The sequence below is a fragment of the Abramis brama genome (assembly GCF_963993115.1).
Source record: "Abramis brama genome assembly, chromosome: 17".
In the NCBI taxonomy this organism is placed as follows: Eukaryota; Metazoa; Chordata; class Actinopteri; order Cypriniformes; family Leuciscidae; genus Abramis; species Abramis brama.
The window spans coordinates 19,126,298-19,144,068 of record NC_139979.1 but is presented as its reverse complement, the minus strand read 5'-3'; the positions used below and the strand labels follow the sequence as shown (position 1 = coordinate 19,144,068).

The 17,771-nt window shown below is 38.4% G+C and overlaps 2 protein-coding genes across 10 annotated transcripts in view; one reads left to right on the top strand and one right to left on the bottom strand.

Annotated features, from left to right (window-relative positions):
- LOC311066797 (nectin-2) overlaps positions 1–1,926 on the bottom strand; it is a 74,271-nt gene extending 72,345 nt beyond the window's left edge. For both annotated transcript variants that reach the window (XM_084088172.1, XM_084088171.1), the window contains exon 1: positions 1,467–1,926. In XM_084088172.1, the coding sequence (XP_083944298.1) occupies positions 1,467–1,509 (43 nt within the window). In that variant the 5' untranslated portion in view covers positions 1,510–1,926. The remainder of the gene's footprint in view (positions 1–1,466) is intronic.
- A 1,517-nt stretch (positions 1,927–3,443) lies between these two features.
- Positions 3,444–16,145, top strand: g6fl (g6f-like). 8 transcript variants are annotated; one of them, XM_084088168.1, is made up of 12 exons: positions 3,444–3,696; positions 4,728–5,060; positions 5,150–5,419; positions 7,900–7,935; positions 8,551–8,874; positions 10,860–11,114; positions 14,778–14,816; positions 14,914–15,036; positions 15,192–15,265; positions 15,472–15,501; positions 15,786–15,832; positions 15,992–16,145. In XM_084088168.1, the coding sequence occupies exons 1-12, from the start codon at positions 3,603–3,605 to the stop codon at positions 16,011–16,013; spliced, it is 1,647 nt and encodes a 548-aa protein (XP_083944294.1). In that variant the 5' UTR covers positions 3,444–3,602; the 3' UTR covers positions 16,014–16,145. The 8 variants fall into 8 exon arrangements, with proteins under 8 accessions (XP_083944294.1, XP_083944295.1, XP_083944293.1 ...); XM_084088169.1 differs by having other exon boundaries at positions 14,775–14,816; positions 14,917–15,036; positions 15,475–15,501; XM_084088167.1 differs by having other exon boundaries at positions 3,490–3,696; positions 14,775–14,816.
- The last annotated feature ends 1,626 nt before the right edge of the window (positions 16,146–17,771 follow it).

Genomic DNA, 17,771 nt, shown 5'->3' with positions numbered 1-17,771 from the left:
GCTGATTGTTTTTAATAGGCACGCAATGAAAATGAGTCTGCAGGGGCCACTGAGTCGAGCTCACAAAACAGTGCTTTGACCCTTTAAATATTTTGCAACTGCTGTGTATAAAGGCAAAAGCTCCCAGGACACTGAACTAAACGGATGCGAAGGGAAAGGGAAAAAAGGAAAACACAAGGCCTGTTTATACTGTTTGCTTAAGCGAGGCAATCATGACCCCTTCTTCCGCTGTTCTGTTCATGAATAAAACAAATCCTTTGTTTCGTTATTCTAGTTTTCCTCCTGAAGTGCAGCCGATGTACTGTGAAATAGGCCCAGGCAGAAGAGGTCCAGACCATGAATAAGTTAAAGGAGTAAATTGCTTTTTTCCCCTTATTTAGTTACGACAAAGTACTGCATCCTGTGATGTCACAAACCTTTACCACATCATATCCTCTTAATACATAATGTATTTTCCTATACATTACAAATTTGCCATATATAAGACTATTCATACCTTTTATTATAATCAAAACTAACAAGTTCTACTGAAGATCTTTTACAGTGCGTGTATGCTCGGTTAGACACTCACACCAGCCCAGCTCACTCGCTGTCAGGTGTTGTGCACCTGCGGACCATGACATGGCAACTGAATAATTAAACTGCAAAGACACTGAGGAGCAGCTGAATATACGATCAAAGGAGCTGAAGTGCGGCGAAATATGACGAAACAAAAAACGGTATACCGGCAATATATCGGTAAATTTATTGATCGTCGGTCAAATAAATTAACTGATTAAAAATTCAAAAACATGACGTTTTGAAAGTGATTTTTATAGCTTTCAGAGATAAGACTAAAATGACACTAAGTTGAAACCCACATTTTTATAATAAATAAATAAATAAATAAATACAACGTCCGAAACACCCTGTTGCGTGATGGATTTATTTACGTGTATTTTCAGTTGGAAATAATATGATATGATGTGAAGGGAGAAAAGACTCAAAGGACGCGAGGAACAGGGAGAAATGTGGGACGAGGGAGAGAGAGAGCACCGAAGGACGACTGGTTAATGTCCATAGTTTCGCAAACAAACACACCTGTCAACACGTATGAGGAAAAAAAGCACTTCTCAAGGCCACACCTAGAGAAACATGGCGCTTACCGAAACCAAACACAAACGAAAGAAACAAGATAAATGTCCAAACCGGAAAGTTATTTTCCCTCATACTATATAACACTGGCCTAATTAACCATTTTATTTCAAGAAGAATATAATCATGATTGTAGTCAGAGTTCAGTGAGAGATGTACGCGCGCACTATTAAGATAGCCTAACTTACTGAAGGATATTTATATTATGACTCCAGACTATCGCTTTGATTGAGTCGATCTATTTGAATGAAAGTGATAGAGAACAGTGTGATTTATAACCGACAACAATTTGTGATTCCTTATACTATTTATTTAAAGATCATATGTCTTACCTTGAATAATTAGGAGAAGGAGTGCGATTAGCAGTCCTGACATGTTCACTGGAGGGAAGGGTGGACAGTCCACCTTTACAAAAATTGTCTGTTGTCCGCTTGTTGAACTCGGTACAGAATCGAGACGGTCAGATGGGGATATAAACTGTTACGTTAGGTGGTTTCTCTAGTTTCTTTCAATGGACGAGCAGAGAAACTTAATGTTAAGGTGCGTCGCTGACGCCTGTTCAGCAGTCCCTCTTGAGTTGGTTTACAATCTAGCGTCCGAAATCCCTTTTAAATCGTATAAAGAGCTTCTGTCCTCCGAACTGCGGTGTACGGCGGCCAGGTAAGAAGCGTCCTACAGGTGAATAAATATCCAGTGAGTGAGTTGGAGGTTTCTCGGAGTCAGGCGGCGGAGTCTCAAACCTGTCGCCCTGGGATCGGACTCTGTTGAAACTCTATCAGGAGCGCGAAGCTCATTGGACACAGTCGTGTGATGTCATGCCGTACGTCACGCTGAACTTAAACAGCACCTAAAATCCAGTGGAGGCTCGGTACTTTCCAGAAACTACAAGATTTTGACCATTATTCCTTTTAGTTTCAGGCAACTAAACTATAATTAGATCCAATCATGACAGGAATTGTCCTACTTTCAGTTAACAGTTCTCAAGTTTCGTCTTATAAAGTGCTGAATTCACTAAATATCAGAGCCTGACACTGTATTAGCCTACACACCTACTTCGTCATATAATGACGAAATTCCCTGTGTATTTCCTTTGCCTTTTTTGGATGCTGGAGTATATTTTGGAAAACAACATTTAAACCTTTCTAACCAGTCTTTTTGCTGGTTTTCCCACACTCTCTTTTTTTCGTATCAGTTCTTGCTGGAAATGTGCTTTCTTTTCGTTTCTAAAGCTTAATTGCCAATGTAAGAGCAGATATAAATTCAGCATAATGAGTTTAGTAGAGTTATAAAACGATGCAATGGAACAAGTAATAAGCGCATAAATATATTTTGGATAAGATTAGTTGCGACTTGTGGGTTAACTAGTAAAGTGGCTCTAGCGCTCCACTTGCTGGTAACACTAGACACTACACCATATCATCGTTGAAACATGTGGCACACTTTACCATTGCATCAGAGTTTTGCATATCTGCATCTCCGAAAGAACATTGATTTTGTTCAGAATATGGAAGCAGGCTTACACAAGGCGAAATACAATCACACTGAACAAAACTATACGTTTTAGTGAGATGAGATCAGTTCTGATTGCTGAAATAGTTCTGTCCCTAATGGGCAGATGTGCTTGACTCTACCACAGTTCCATTCAGTTTCTATCACTTTCACACCCCATTAAATCAAAACTGAAGCATCTCTCTCTTTACTCATTCTCTCTGTCGTTTGCACTGGGCCAATGGCACATACAGTAGGCTACTTTGACTCTCATTAGCTGCTTTGCCCTAGTTTGCTCTCTCTGAAGTTTCTCTTCCCCAGCTCATTTACCCCTACCGTCTTTTCTCCATTTCAGTTTTCTTTATTTTTATCTCTTTTCTTTAGACCCTTTCTCATTCTTTAGCTCAGAGGTGATTAGAAGCTAAGCTGGTAATGGGACTTGGAGGTGCTGATAAGTCTGTTAACTTTAATTAAAGACATTTACGGGGATGTAAAGACATTTAGCCAGAAGCTGAAGACCATTTCTGATTACATCTCTAAATCCTTTTTCTTATGTTCTCACTCTCTTTCTCTCTCTTTCTCTCTCTTTTTACAAGCATATTCCCACACTTTTGGCTAACAGTCCAACATTTCCTACGGTTTGCAGTTAAGAAATTAGCATTTTTATACTTGTACTATATGATCTATTATACTATTCTGTACTTATATGATCCTTGTTATTGCCAGAAGCAGGAGTATGTGACTGCAGATAAAAACACTGACTTATCTCATTATGATACTGTAGCTGCATATAAATTACTGTGTTCTGTTTATCAGCCTCCATGTTGCTTCCGTTTTTTATATGTGTGTTGACATTTGTTTATCAGCTTCTGTCACATGTTGTTCTCAGCACTTAATGTTCTGCCATTTTCCTGTCTTATGCTTGTGGTCAAATGCAAGAAAAGAAGACATACTCTTGCACTTTAGCTAGCTAACTATTAATGTTGTTTCCTAGCAGCACCATGGGGAACTATTTTCATGCTTTCATACTTGTTTGTTTTGGTTCATGCTTTATCATCTCTCCGCTCATGGCAGGTATGAAAATCTATCTAAACAAATTTAAAAGCTTGTTATAGTATAACGATAAAGAATACGTGCAACATATAATAATTTATATATATATATATATATATATATATATATATATTGTATTGTATTGAAATGTATTGTATTGTATTGTATTGTGTTAAATCAGTTATACTGAAAATGCAACTTTTCAAGTGTGACTTTATTTCAGGCAACCTAAAGTGAATAAATATTACAGTCATCAAAGAGAACGCATCTTCTGCACATCTATATGATAATATTTAATATTATATATTTATATAACTCTGTCTCTCTCTCATATATATTATGCTGGGAAGCAACGTGTTCTGAACAGCTGTATGCCTTCATATTTGATCACATTATTGCAAGGCAGGAAAAGGGTTCAACAGAAAGACCTGAGAACAACACATGAGATCATGTTGATAAAATCTTATCTAATTGTTGTGTATGAACTATCACTGATATATATATATTATTATTATTATTATTTTTTTTTTTTTCACTTTATTTGGCCTGAAATGAAATAAAGTTAAACCTGAAAAGTTAAATTTCCAAGTATAACTCATTTAATTCTATACCGCAAAAAATCAAACATACTTTAGGGACTAGAATCTCTAGATATCTCTGTCATCTAAATGAACCACAGAGACACCAAATTGAATTGAGCTTATATTCATGCGCTGATTAACATAGATAACTGCAGCTTATACTGCACAACAGGGGGTTTCACACTGTGGTTTGGGGACCCACAGGGGTCTGCAAGGGGATTCCTGGGGCTTCACAGAAAATTAGGGGGACATTTATGTAAAAAGATAGTGTAATTAGTGTAATTTTAAAAATAATTAATTATTTTTTTAAGTATATTTCTTGCCCAGCATGAAAGTTTCTCAAGTTAATGTCTTGACTGAATTTTTTAATATATAATGTTTTTATATGTTTTTATAGATGTCATGCTTTTCAGTAATTGTGTGTGTGTGTGTGTGTGTGTGTGTGTGTGTGTGTGTGTGTGTGATCTACAGGTAATCTATGGAATGATGTGGTCATGGTACGTGAGGACTCATCTGTCACCCTATCCTGCTTTGATTCACCACCCAAATCTTCTGTACTGGTTACCTGGAAGATAATGTCAGCGAGGGAGGATCGCTGGTTATTTTTGTTATCAGCCAACTGCACCGATGGACAAACAGATGGACGCAATAGCACAGTGTTTGGAGGCAAGACTTTTGAGATCTCTGCGGATGCCTCTCTGATCTTCAAGGCTGCAGCAGCTTCTCAAGGACGCTTCTCCTGTGTGATAGAACAGGACAACAAGAAGCTACAGGAGAGGATTGTTCTGCTCGCTCTGATTAAATGTAGACTACACCACCCCACCATGCACACCTCATTCATCATGTCTCATTGTGTCTGATATCTCCAGGCATTCTCTCCCTCTCTTTTGCAGTAACTGTCACTCCCACGCCCCCTGTCACAGTGGACAGTACACTGAGACTGGTAGCTCAGGTGTCTCCCTCCTCCGTGGCTGCCTGGGGAACGTGGGTGTCTTCCTCGGGGGAACAGCTATACACTGAAATCTCCCATGACAAGGGCAGTCTGCTCAGCAAGCTGCCTCGCATCACCAGCAAAGACTCCGGAGTCTATACCTGCAGAATCCGTGTCCATGGTAACAATGCCACGTCTGTCTCGGAGCACAGGGTGAATGTGACGGTGAACGGTGAGATTTGAAGATATTTTGTGAAAACACGCTAAACTTTTGAGTTCTCTTGCAATAGTATTGCCATTTCCTGCTAAAAAAAACATTGTGTTCGCTTGAAAAACTGAAAAACTTTGCGCATCATTTCATATTTTTTTTCCACCATCATGATGGCTTATGCCTACAGGGTGCAACAGTCTCCATTCATTTTCTCCTTTGGAAAATTGATTTTCGACGATAACGTATAGAGATTTATAGACAGACTTCCTGTGAGTTCAGTGGTTGTTAATTGATGGTATATGATTTTCTGAAGCCACAAGTCCACATTATTTCAACTTTCAAAATTATCATGTTTAACAACTGAATACATGGTGAAAGACTACATTATTCATGCTGTACAGAAAATTCCACCAATCAGAGAGTCACGGAGAGCAAATCGCCCCAAAATTCACCTGTTTGTATTGGGGGGGTTCAACCACATGCGGTTTCATCATGTCATTTATACATTACAAACCCCATCGCCAAATCATCGCAAAATTCAGTTAAGACAGTTGTATTCATCTAAACAATACACAACAAATCAATGTTGTATTCATCTAAACAATACACAACAAATCAATATACAGAAAAACAGATTTCTAAAATAAGGTATAGGCCACAAATCTGTGAGTAGGCTACAGTTTGCAAAACTGAACAGGTGATGTTGTGTAATATTCAGTTACTGTAAGAAACTGTTCCAGCGGGTGGAGTTTACTGGTACTGAATATTACACATCACCATGTGTACTCCATTAACTGGAACAGATTTTCACTGGAACTGAATATTACATCCAAATATTGTTATGTAATCAATCAGCATGTGTAACTTCACCTATTGGAACAGTATTTCACAATGTTTCACAGGAACTGAATATTACAAACAACTATTGCGAAAGAACGATTTATAAAACAACGATTGCGAAAGAGTGCACGGATTATGAATTTGTTCACATTACGTGAACAGTAGTTTTTTTTTCTGTATAGTTCTATTTTGTTAATTTTTGTTGCATTCTATTTTGGCTTTCTCGGGTGTCCCTATTTTTTGTTGTGTCTCTTTTAAGCCACGGGGCGAAACGGGTACGGACTGAAAAACCAAAGAAACTGTACGGTTTACAAATCTGAGCACAGCTGAGAGTTTTTCTCTGGTACTTTTGGCGTATAATATTTATTTCCGTCAAGGTCAGGCTGCGATCTCAAATGTATTCCCAGGAATGAGTGATGCGCTTTCCGCTTTTAAAGTTTTATAAAATAAGTAAGATATGGCATGAATGGTTTAAAAGCATTAGCAAGAATAAAAGCGCATCATATAATGTAACGCCATACAGCCAAATGATGACAGAAAAAACGGATGCCGCGTTAATTGCGTTAAATATTTACTTACCACTGAGTCTTTTCCCATTTCTTCCAGTAACGCTTATTCAACTTCCCGCGTCTACTACCTGCGCAGATATCGACGGCACAACTGGGTTGTAGGTTGCCAGGTTGAGCTCACAAATGGGTTGAAATTTGTATGATGTGTTGATTGCGCGAGTAGGATGGGTTTCATACAAGATCTGGCAACTGGACAACCTTGGAATAATATATTGATGTGATTATTCATATAACGACGTTTGAGCCATACAAATAACGGGAGTTTCACGGGAGAAATAACAAAACGGGAGGGGGCGGGAGATGGGTGTGAAATACGGGAGAAAACGGGAGTGTTGACAAAGTGACCCATTTGAATCATTCACTCAACTGATTTGTTTAGAGCACTGATTCATTCAGAAAAGAAACAAGTGACAGGCTGATTCTGAATACTTAAGACAAAAAAAATATATGAAAAGACTATGTCAAAATTCACAGTATTCATAAAACATTAGCCAACAAGTACTGGGATGACTTACTACTGGTGAGATTGTGAAGTATGCATCGAATGTACACTTTACTATCCCATGAGGCCACAGGAGATGATTTGTGAATGGTATAGTTAAGTAACTGATGCTGGGGCGCATGACAATGACAAATGTAATACATCTGAATTGCATTCATACCACTCACATTTATACTATATCAAATGTACTTTTTTAATGTTCACAAAGTAATTACTTATTCAGCAGCGATTTCGGACACAGCCACAGTCTTTATGAGTCACTGAATCATTCACTTAACCAAGTCATTCAAAAACACTGATTAATTCAAGAATGCATAGCTACTGTGTGTTGCTTTTTTGGTTGATTTTACTTGCTTTGTTTGGAACTATATTTAATGATGAAACAAAAGTAGACAGTACTGTAACTGTCAATACTGTGTCTAAAATGTAGATTGCTTATTATTATTTAATACAAACAATGTTACAGATCTGAGACTACACTACATAAAAAAGCAGGGAATATTTCATCGTCATTATAAACAACATCTAACTCTCTCTCTCTCTCTCTCTCTCTCTCTCTCCCACCCTTTCTTTTTCTCTTTCTCTTTCAGAGAGAGCTGTGTTTTCTTTCACAGACGTGACATATGGTAATAGGCTCTTTTGTTTCCGGAATGCTATTGTGAATAAAATGGGACCATCCTTATGTGTCCTTTACCCAGCCTACACTAGTCAAACCTAAATATTCTCCTTCAGGTTCTTTTAACTAACTGAACAGGGAATTGTTTTCAGCTAACCTCAACGTGCTTTAATTATTGATTTTATTGTACAACAATTTAATAAACTATTTTGGTCCAAAATGTTGTGTCAGCACATGGTTAATCAGGGTTATTAAATCTGAGAGGAGAATGTTTCTGAAGAGCTTTTGCTGAGCTTAATAACATAATCCCCATTTTCATGCCTGTCTCGTTTCTGATATCTCCCATATGACTTTGCTCTGGGACTCGTAATGTTCTATTCGCTTGACTGTGTCAAGAACAAAGAGGCTAAAGTGACTCGCAAGCACAGTGGACGGGATCAGTTCAAATTGACGATATTGTTCTTGTATCACAGTCCATTTTTCACTCGATTGGCTTCTTCAGTTTCTTTTTATACTCTTTTGCCTTGTACTTTGTATTTCTGACTTTCTGTTGTGTTGAATGAGTCTCTTTCCCTATGTCACTTTACCTTCCTTTGTAATCTCTCCTACCCTGTGTCCTCTACAGGAGGCCCAAGGTCTATGGCAGCCCTCTCTCATTCACTGGTCACTCTAACCTGTCCCCCCATTCTTGGTGACTATGTGCTACTCTACTGGGAGTATCCTGATTCAAAAAGAATGGAGCTCATATTTCAGTTTGACCGCTGGAGGAGGAGCTCAACCAACAAGACCAAACACCACCTCCATTTGATAGACCCCGCCTCCCTGGCTGCTAGTGGGAACTTCTCCTTCCTGTTAAAACCAGCCTTTAAGGATGGAGGAAAATACTTGTGCGAGGTCTTCCTGGATGACAGGGCTTTCAGCCAAAGAAACACACTGAGTGTTTTACATGGTAATATTTTTATGTACATCGAGACTTTTTGACATGACGAAAGGACGGGACTTGATTTCGTTTTTTGGAAATTGGTTGTATAACTGCCATTCTAACGGAATGGTGGTTGTAGTAAGCGCTCGACGAAAAGGGATATCAAAAAAAGAACAGTCTTTAATCAAAAATCTCAGGAGACAGAAAATGTATTGACAACCACACAAACTGAAACTATGCAGAACAATGAACTGAACTAAGGGCTTAAAACCCCATAGTCAATCATTTAATCCCTTAAAACTCATCCTTGATCACCAAAATGGCATATTTAAAAGTTTTTTTCCTGTGAAAAAATATTTATTTATGCCTTAAAATTGCTTAAATCTAACTCTACACCCTTGCTTCATGTAGTATACATGGAACCATGAATATGCAAATGAGCCACAGGTGATTTCAAACCAAAAAAACCCTAGATTTTCAACACAGGGGGTCTTTAAATACACAGGGAGTAATGAGGTAACTAAATGAACAACAGGTGAACATAATAAGTAACTAAGGTAACTAAGTAGCAAACAGAACTCAGGCAAAGCATAACAGGAAACAATGAAAACAAAACACAGAGGGTGCTTCTCAAACGGAAGGCTGCATCCTACATAGACCGAGTCCTTCCAGTCTTTCTGAGGCTCGTAGGCTAGAGTCCTCAGCATTAAACGCTAGAATGAGACGGTCTAGTAAGTGCATGGCTACGTCACACATGTTCCCGCCCCCACGGTCACAGCACGAAAATACTATTAAAATTTAATTTTGGAAAAATACTTTGTATTACAAATCTAAATATTAACTGGCTTTCTATTAATGCAATACAGTGAATGACAGCCATCTCCCAGTGGCTTACATTATTGGTAGTTTAGTGTTAAGTGATTAATTTACTGCAAAAAAAAAAAAAAAACGAACATCATGTCCGAAAACATTATTTTTGTCTTAACTCAGACAAGCTCAGCACCGACTCATTTCCCATCAGTTTATTTCCGTGAATTGGAATGTGTGCAAAGGATTGTGGGTGATTTAAGGCCGGGAAGTATACATCCGATGCATCCTTCAAAAGAAGGACGCGAAACGAAGGCTGCCTTCCAAGGAGCCTTTAAAATGAGATGGCCTTCAGTGACATTTGATGCCATGGCAGCCGAGATATGCAGCGTTCACAGGATGTAGACTTCCGTTTGAGAAACACCCAGAGAAAACTAATCAGACTAGAGCATAATCCTGACAGTCTGTCACTGATTATGATTAAAGATTAGGTGAGCACATTAATAAAAAAAATAAATAAAAAAAAATGATATGCACAAATAAATCATCAATAATAAACATTGCATGGTGACTTTAATTTTAAATATTTAATTTAAATATAAATAAATAAATATACTTTTTAAGAAAATTAAATAATTATTTCACCCTCATCCATGTGTTTCTCCAAACACTCATTCACTGATTCTTAATGTTGCATGTTCTTGCATCACTGGTCTTGAATTAATTTTATAAATGCACAAGCTGTTATATCAATCACAGTAGTTCAGCATCCAAGAGTCAATCAGTCAGTGTCTTGACTTTCATCTTTCGCTCTCTTTTTTAATCCGATCTCCCTCCGTTGTTACTTTAATCTCTTCTTCCCCTTATGTCCTCCCTGCTCTCCTTTTCCTCACTCAATTCTTTTACTTTTGTCTCTTCTTTCTATATATATCCCTCTCGCTAACATAATGTTTTTAGTAGGCCTCATTACAGATCTCATTATGTGTAATTACACCTGCCCGTTGCTGCTGACAACTCTGTGGTTTGCGGGATTACAGTTAAAAACTGAGCTCAATTAGCTCAGGATTGATGTTGCTTTGTGTTGAGGAGACACTGTACATCAGTCACAGTCAACTACAGCTGACCAGCTACAGCCCGGCTGTTTAATGAATATATATCATTTTAACCCTTCACTGACCATCTTCTGCTGTCTGTTTCACCCTCAGGATACATCAAGTCATCCGGCACAACTCTGGATCTGAGTTGTATGTACTCAGAGCGATCACAGGTCAAAGCTGTCAGATGGTCATATGTTCAGGATCCCAGTCGCTTTCTGCAATCAGCTGCTGTTTTGGGCCGGATCACAACCTCTGTAGAGCTTCCTGTGACCCCTGAGACGGCAGGACGTTATGCCTGCACTATGTATCTGAAAAATGGAAACTCAGTGCAATATATGTACACCGTCACAATGGCTAATATAGGTGAGATAAAGATGTATTTCTCACTCTCTGTCTGGCACTTTGCTTCTTCAAGGTATCAACACTTAGCCTACATTTAAAAACTTGAAAATTGACAGAATGCAGGTGAATATTTATTCCAAGGAGTTATTTTTGATGCGTGTGACAGGCCTTCAGTGCTTCATTGGATTTTCATAATGAATGAATGACAGGAACATTAGTTAGTGGAATCATGTAGGTCACCAGAGAGGTCACATTTCACAATGCAGAAAAATTAAGTACCTTGACCAATCAATTTCATAAAACCCAACTCCATCATTATAGATTATTTCAAACATGGCTCGTGAATCTCTAGAGCAGCAGGGTACAGAAAATAGATCTTCTGCAGTTCTGCTATTGAAAAGGGACTGATTTACTCAACGTCATTTATTTATTCATTTATTCCAAACCTGAATAAATTTCATTTTTCAATGGAACAAAAATGTACTAGTTGCTATTTATCTTGAAATTACAATGAATGAAGACTGTGGCTTCCAAACTTCAAAATATGCAAGTATCAAGCCATCCACACAGAAATAGAGATGTGTTTTTAAGTGGAACTGTGTTTTTAGAATGCGGTATCAGGCACGAGATGCTAAAAGAAGCGAGACACAAGCGCAATGGTCAAACGTGTCCATCCAACGCATGTTTATATAAAAACAAAGGAAAAGCAGTGCAGTGGAAATGAAAACAACGCATAGCACAGGGTAGTGGAACGGGGGAAAAAGTGCTCTTTTTGAACGGCCCTTAAAAGTGGTCCTATAGGTTAGGGTCATATGATAGGTTTGTCTGAAGAACAATGTCAGACCCATGAATGAATTGTTCTTTTGAGTCAGATCTTTGCAATGTATTATTTATTCATGTATCGGACATCCCTGCTTCTGCTATGAGGTTTGTTCCGTTCATTATATCAAGTTTCATCTCAAGTTTCTTCTGTGTGTGTGATGGCACTGGAGAGAATTCTGAATGAATGTATTTTGTCAAATGAAGTGAACTTCAACAGATTTCCTGTGCTCGGGGAATAGAGAGCAGTGAACACTCCAGAGCCCTATCAATCGGAGCGCAACTATGAACTCTCATGAATTCACCAAAGAGAGATAGAGCAGATTGAATTAGGTTCAGCAGGTTCAGACTACACGATATCAGCCTGATTTTGGCACAATCCGCCTGATATATAGTGTTGTGGTGATTCGTAAAGGACAAAGGGCTTTGGACGCAAGAATTGATCGTTTTATCACGTATAGTGTGTCATAGTGGACGACACGACAACTGAAACCGCGTCACGATGTCACACAGAATGGCATATTTTTTTACAGTCCTCCACGACTGGTTCCGTCACATTTGTAGCGTGCGTTGACCAATAGAGAGCCTAAGTCCCTCCCCTTCCGGTCGACCACCATGGGACCTTAGTTCGGAAAAATATTGTATGGTAGTCAATGACGAGAGACAACAAATATTTTGATCTCGTTTGAATTGTGCCCTGATTTACACATATGATGTTTGTCAATTTAAAAGATACATGTTAAAGTCAAGAAAGTCGCAGCTTGATGTAAAACTGCTGAGGTACAAGACTGTGAAAATACGTAATTACAAAGACTACAAACCCAGAAGGCGCACATGGGACGTCATACCTTTTCTCTCAATGAATGAAGCTAACTTTACTGAAGCTAACATCTGACATTTTTTCTAAAGTCTTACATTATAATCGTAACGTAACGCCGTCATGCCTGAGTGCTTTGAGCCAGAATACACACATACGAGCAACGGATCTTGTGACGTACATAATGGGAGACGAGAGATGTAGTTCATTGAGCGATTTTCACATAAAACTAAACGTTACTCTTCTGTTTTATGACAAACTGCGACTTTCTTGACTTTCATAATTACCTTTTAAATTGACAAACATCATATGTGTAATTCAGGGCACAGTTCAGACGGAATAAAAAGATAAGTTGTCTCTCGCCATTGACTTCCATACATATTTTTTCCGAAATAAGGTCCCATGAGCCGGAAGCGGAGGGGCGGGACTTAGGCTCTCTATAGAGTGGTGCAGGTATGATGTCACTTTGTAGGCCAACCGGAGAAAAACCCAATAGGATTTTTCAATAGGCTTTTGGATTATCGCTAAAAACAAGATCTGTGATCAACAAAAATGTATGATACTTACACGTTTAGTCCATCAAGGTAATTATCACAGATGAACACAACTTTTATGAATTATAAAGCCTAAATGTAGTCGCCAGAAGTAAAAAGCTAAAGGTAGGCTATAAACGAACTACATCACGGTCCCACGATTTCGACGTCACCATTACTAAGCTTCCGACAACTCTTTCAGATTTGATCTAAAAACATTTTCCCAGAATGTTTGAATTAGAATAGTTTATAAGAGCACAATTATAAGCATAATGAGGCTGTAAAAGCAGACTGAGTTTACCTGTTCGGCGTGATGACGTTTAATCTCTTCGACAGCCTCTGTATAGTCCCATTTAGCCACTTGTTAGCAATCGCCTTTTTCAAGACACCTAACAGCTGTAAAAAAAATCATGAGTGGGGTAATACTGATGTATTTTATGTCATAGAATAAAACGTGAAAGTGTCTTGAGCTTGTGTTCACCACAGACCTTATTTCAGCCATTTAACCAAAACCCCATTCAGAAACACCCATTGACTTTGGGACGATGGAACCGGAAATGCTAAAATGCTAATTGGAGCACAGAACCACTACTTGGAATTTGTCCTCTGCATTTAACCAAGTTAACCACACATTCGGAGCAGTGAGTATTAGCTAGTTATTTTAGTCGATACAGTTTTAAATATGAAAATTTTTCTTACACGAATGCATCGCTTCACTTCAGAAGGCCTTTATTAACCCGCCAGAGCCGTGTCGAGCACTTTTATCAGGGATGGATGTGCTTTGATGGACTTCCAAATACAAAAACCCATTCACTCCCATTATAAAGCTTGAAAGAGCCAGGACATTTTTGTTATATAACTCTGATTGTATTTGTCTGAAAGAAGAACGTCATATACGCCTAGGATGGCTTGAGGGTGAGTAAATCATGGGCTAATTTTCATTTTTGGGTGAACTATCCCTTTAAGCTGTTCCTTTAAACATGGTTCAGATTATTTTATTTTTTTTAACTAAAGATTCACAAATATTTTATATATATATTTTTTTTTTTCAGTTATTTAATATTTCCAAGAGTTTAAGTCATGGTTAGAGAGTATTTTAACCACAGCAGTGTCATCAGATATAGGCTAACATGTAAATAACAGAGAGACTGTCTATGATAGATAAGAACGACATATGTTTGTTCGCTGTTTGCATAAATTATGCCACCTCACCATATGCAAAAACATTAAGTCAAAACCTTATTTTGTTCATTTCTCTTCCTCATCCTCCATATCGCTGCATCTTTCCAATACACGCACTCGGGGATATACTCATTACGTCATGTCTTGCAGATGGTATCGTTTCTTCCGTCCTTTCGCTCTGTGTTTGCCTCTAAAGTTACATGCACTGTCCCACTGTGGCTCCTTCATATCTAAGAGAATCAATTTATTTATTTATGAATAATTTATTTTTGAAGGTAATTAAATAATTTCTAACCATTCCTGTCTACTCACATTGACATTCTTGTTTAGCAGATCTAACAGTTTCTCCAAGCCCTACACTGCCACCTGCAGGTGAGTATTGCTGTACACACACACACACACGCTTCTGCACACTGATGGGTAACCTAACTTAGCTTTTCTTTTTCTGTCTTTCTCACACTCCCCCCAGCAGAAGATGTCTCAGCATCCTCCTATGTTTCTTCGTTCTCATTTCTCCTATTTCTGATACCCATGATTGCCGTAGCTGTTGGGGTGTTGCTATGGAGACAGGGCTATTGCGTCACCCGCCGAAGTAAGGGCCCACATTTGTCTTCCCCCCCCCTGAGTCCATCAAAAAATATGAAGGCTGTCAGTTCACCCTGGCAGAGAATGATGGACAGAGCAAACCACAATGGATTTGGTGTGATGTGATGTGAAACCCCTGTGTGTCTGTGTTTATTCCTGTAGGTGTCGAGCAGTCGCTGTCTCACCACTCCGGAGAGGTGGAGAACATCTATGAAAATCCTGACGATCTGAGACAGGTGATTGAAATGCGCAGCTCCTCCTTCTCTCCGTCTATCTTGCTGTTTCTTTTTCTCCCCCTGCTGTATTATTAAATCTATTTTTACTACCCCTTCTTTCTTTCATTCCCTCTCTCTCCTTATCTTTCTCTCTCAATGTATATCTATCTGTGCTCTATTATTAAATCTATTTCTTCCTTCCTCTTTCTCTCCCTCTCTTCTCCCAGCAGACACCTCCCCAAGGCGCAGTCTACATGGTGAGTTATTATAGTCCTTCGCAGGCAGAGCAATGAGTAAGTGTGTGTGTGTGTTCCAAAAAACAGGTCCCAACATTTTACAATCTATTTGACAGTGTGTGTGTGTATATGTGGATGTGTTCCATTCCAGTTCTGTCACGCCTGCATTAGTGATATTAGCAGATGAACTGTATCAAACCTCTGCCAAACTATAAATCTGAGATGTCTCCGCCCTTCTCATCCTTGTCCCTGTTTATCTCTCTCTCTCTCTCTCTCTCTCTCTCTCTCTCTTTCTCTCTCTCTAGGATCTTAAGCCAACGGGTGAAATGGATGTATATAAAGAATTAGATAGGTGAGACATGATTGTCTCTGGGTCATACAGGGGATACAGTGCATGCGTGTCATTGTTCATATGCTCTCAGCATTAATCATCCTGCTAATGTTTTCCTTGCGTGCGTGCGTGCGTGTGTGTGTGTGTGTGTGTGTGTGTGTTTGTGTTTTCTCATTTCAGATACAACCAGTGCTGTGGTTGAGTACAATGGATGTTGAGATAAAACAACTGTATCTGAAATAAAATTGTACATACATAAATGTGTGAGACGTATGTGTAACTTGTGTAGCAAACTGTTTTTGTTATTACTATAAAAATGACTTTGAAAACTTCATTCAAAGAAACTTTTTCTTTTTGTTACCTTTTTTTATAGCAACTTTATTGTAATGTCAATAATAGTGCACTGTAACAAAACAATCTGTAGACAAATGGACACGGTATAGGTAATTTTCTGCCAGGACATTTTCTATTAAGTTTACAGACATTTTTAACCCTTAAAGGGGTCATATAATGGTACATGCACTTTTACAAGTTGATCGTACTGAAATGTGTGTTGGCAGTGCCTGTACACAACCATCATAAAATGATAAAAATCCATCCAGTGTTTTTTTTTAAATCTTCTTATATGTTTCCTCCTGTCTCAAATCAAGCTGTTCGATATTGTGACGTCACAATATCGACGCCCCTCCCACGATGGGTGATTGACAGCAGCGTTTCAAACACAGACCCGCACTCGCGCCCTCGTGAGCGAGCTGTCAATCATAGCACGCGCCGACGCGCGTTCATTGTTGATAGCTGGAGTGCTGAGCAGAATGGCGTCTAACGATTGTGGTGTTCTGTTCTTGGGTGTAATAACGAACACAGCAGTCATATTGATGATGTTTCTAAATTCGTACAGCTGAAGACGCAGTGGCTGAGTTTGTTTTCGAAGGGAATATTCCCCACGATCAACGTCAATGCTGTCATGTTTGCGCGAATCATTTCACCAGACTGCTTTACAAACGAGGGTCAGTATAAAGCTGTTTTTGCTAAGAAGCTGCTCCAGAAAAAAGGATCAGTACCAACTATTCGTGTTCCTGCTGAACCTCCAGAAGACCTGAAGTGAGTGTAACGTTTTATTGACCTTTATATTAATCTTTATATTAATCTTTGCAAATAGCTTGCACGCTTCACGATGAATGTGGCTATTTTTACACTCAGGGTACATTATGGCATGTTTTCTATGTACGACGTTCTCAATATAATTCATAATCCCACGTTTGTAATGAACAACGTGTTATGTTTTTTGTATTATTATTTTAAACGGTGTACACATAGAACAGAGGGGCGGGGTGAGCAAAGCTCATTATCATTTAAAGACACATGCACTGAAACGGCGTGCTGAAAACAGAGCTGTTTTTGACCAGGTAAAATGAGTGTTTTCTTACAATACTAATGAGAATTTTTAATTAAAGTATATTACAAACTTTTAATTTAGACCCTAAAGAATCATATTAGCTTGTACAAAAATGACATTATATGACCCCTTTAAACCCAACACAATACAATGCATAATTCAAAATGTGCGGAAAACACCTGTGAATAATCAAGCCGAAAAATTCCTTTATACAACCCCAAATCAAGAAAAGTTGAGACATTTTGTAAAATGCAACAAAATCAAGAATCTGATTTGTTAATTCTCTTTCATCATTATTTGACTGACAAAATACAAAGAAAAGATTTCCAAGTTTTTTTTTTTTGTTTTTTTTTTACTTAACAACTTAACTGTATTTTGCAAAAACAAACAAATTTTGGTTTTGATGGCTGCTACACTCTCCAAAAAAAAGTTGGGACAGAAGCTAAATAAAAGTGAAAAGCTTATAGGATATCCAAGTTAAACTCTTTTGAAACAGTCCACAATAATAGGTGAATTGGTAGGTGAGGGTATCATGAATGAGTGTAAAAGAAGCAAAGCAAAGAT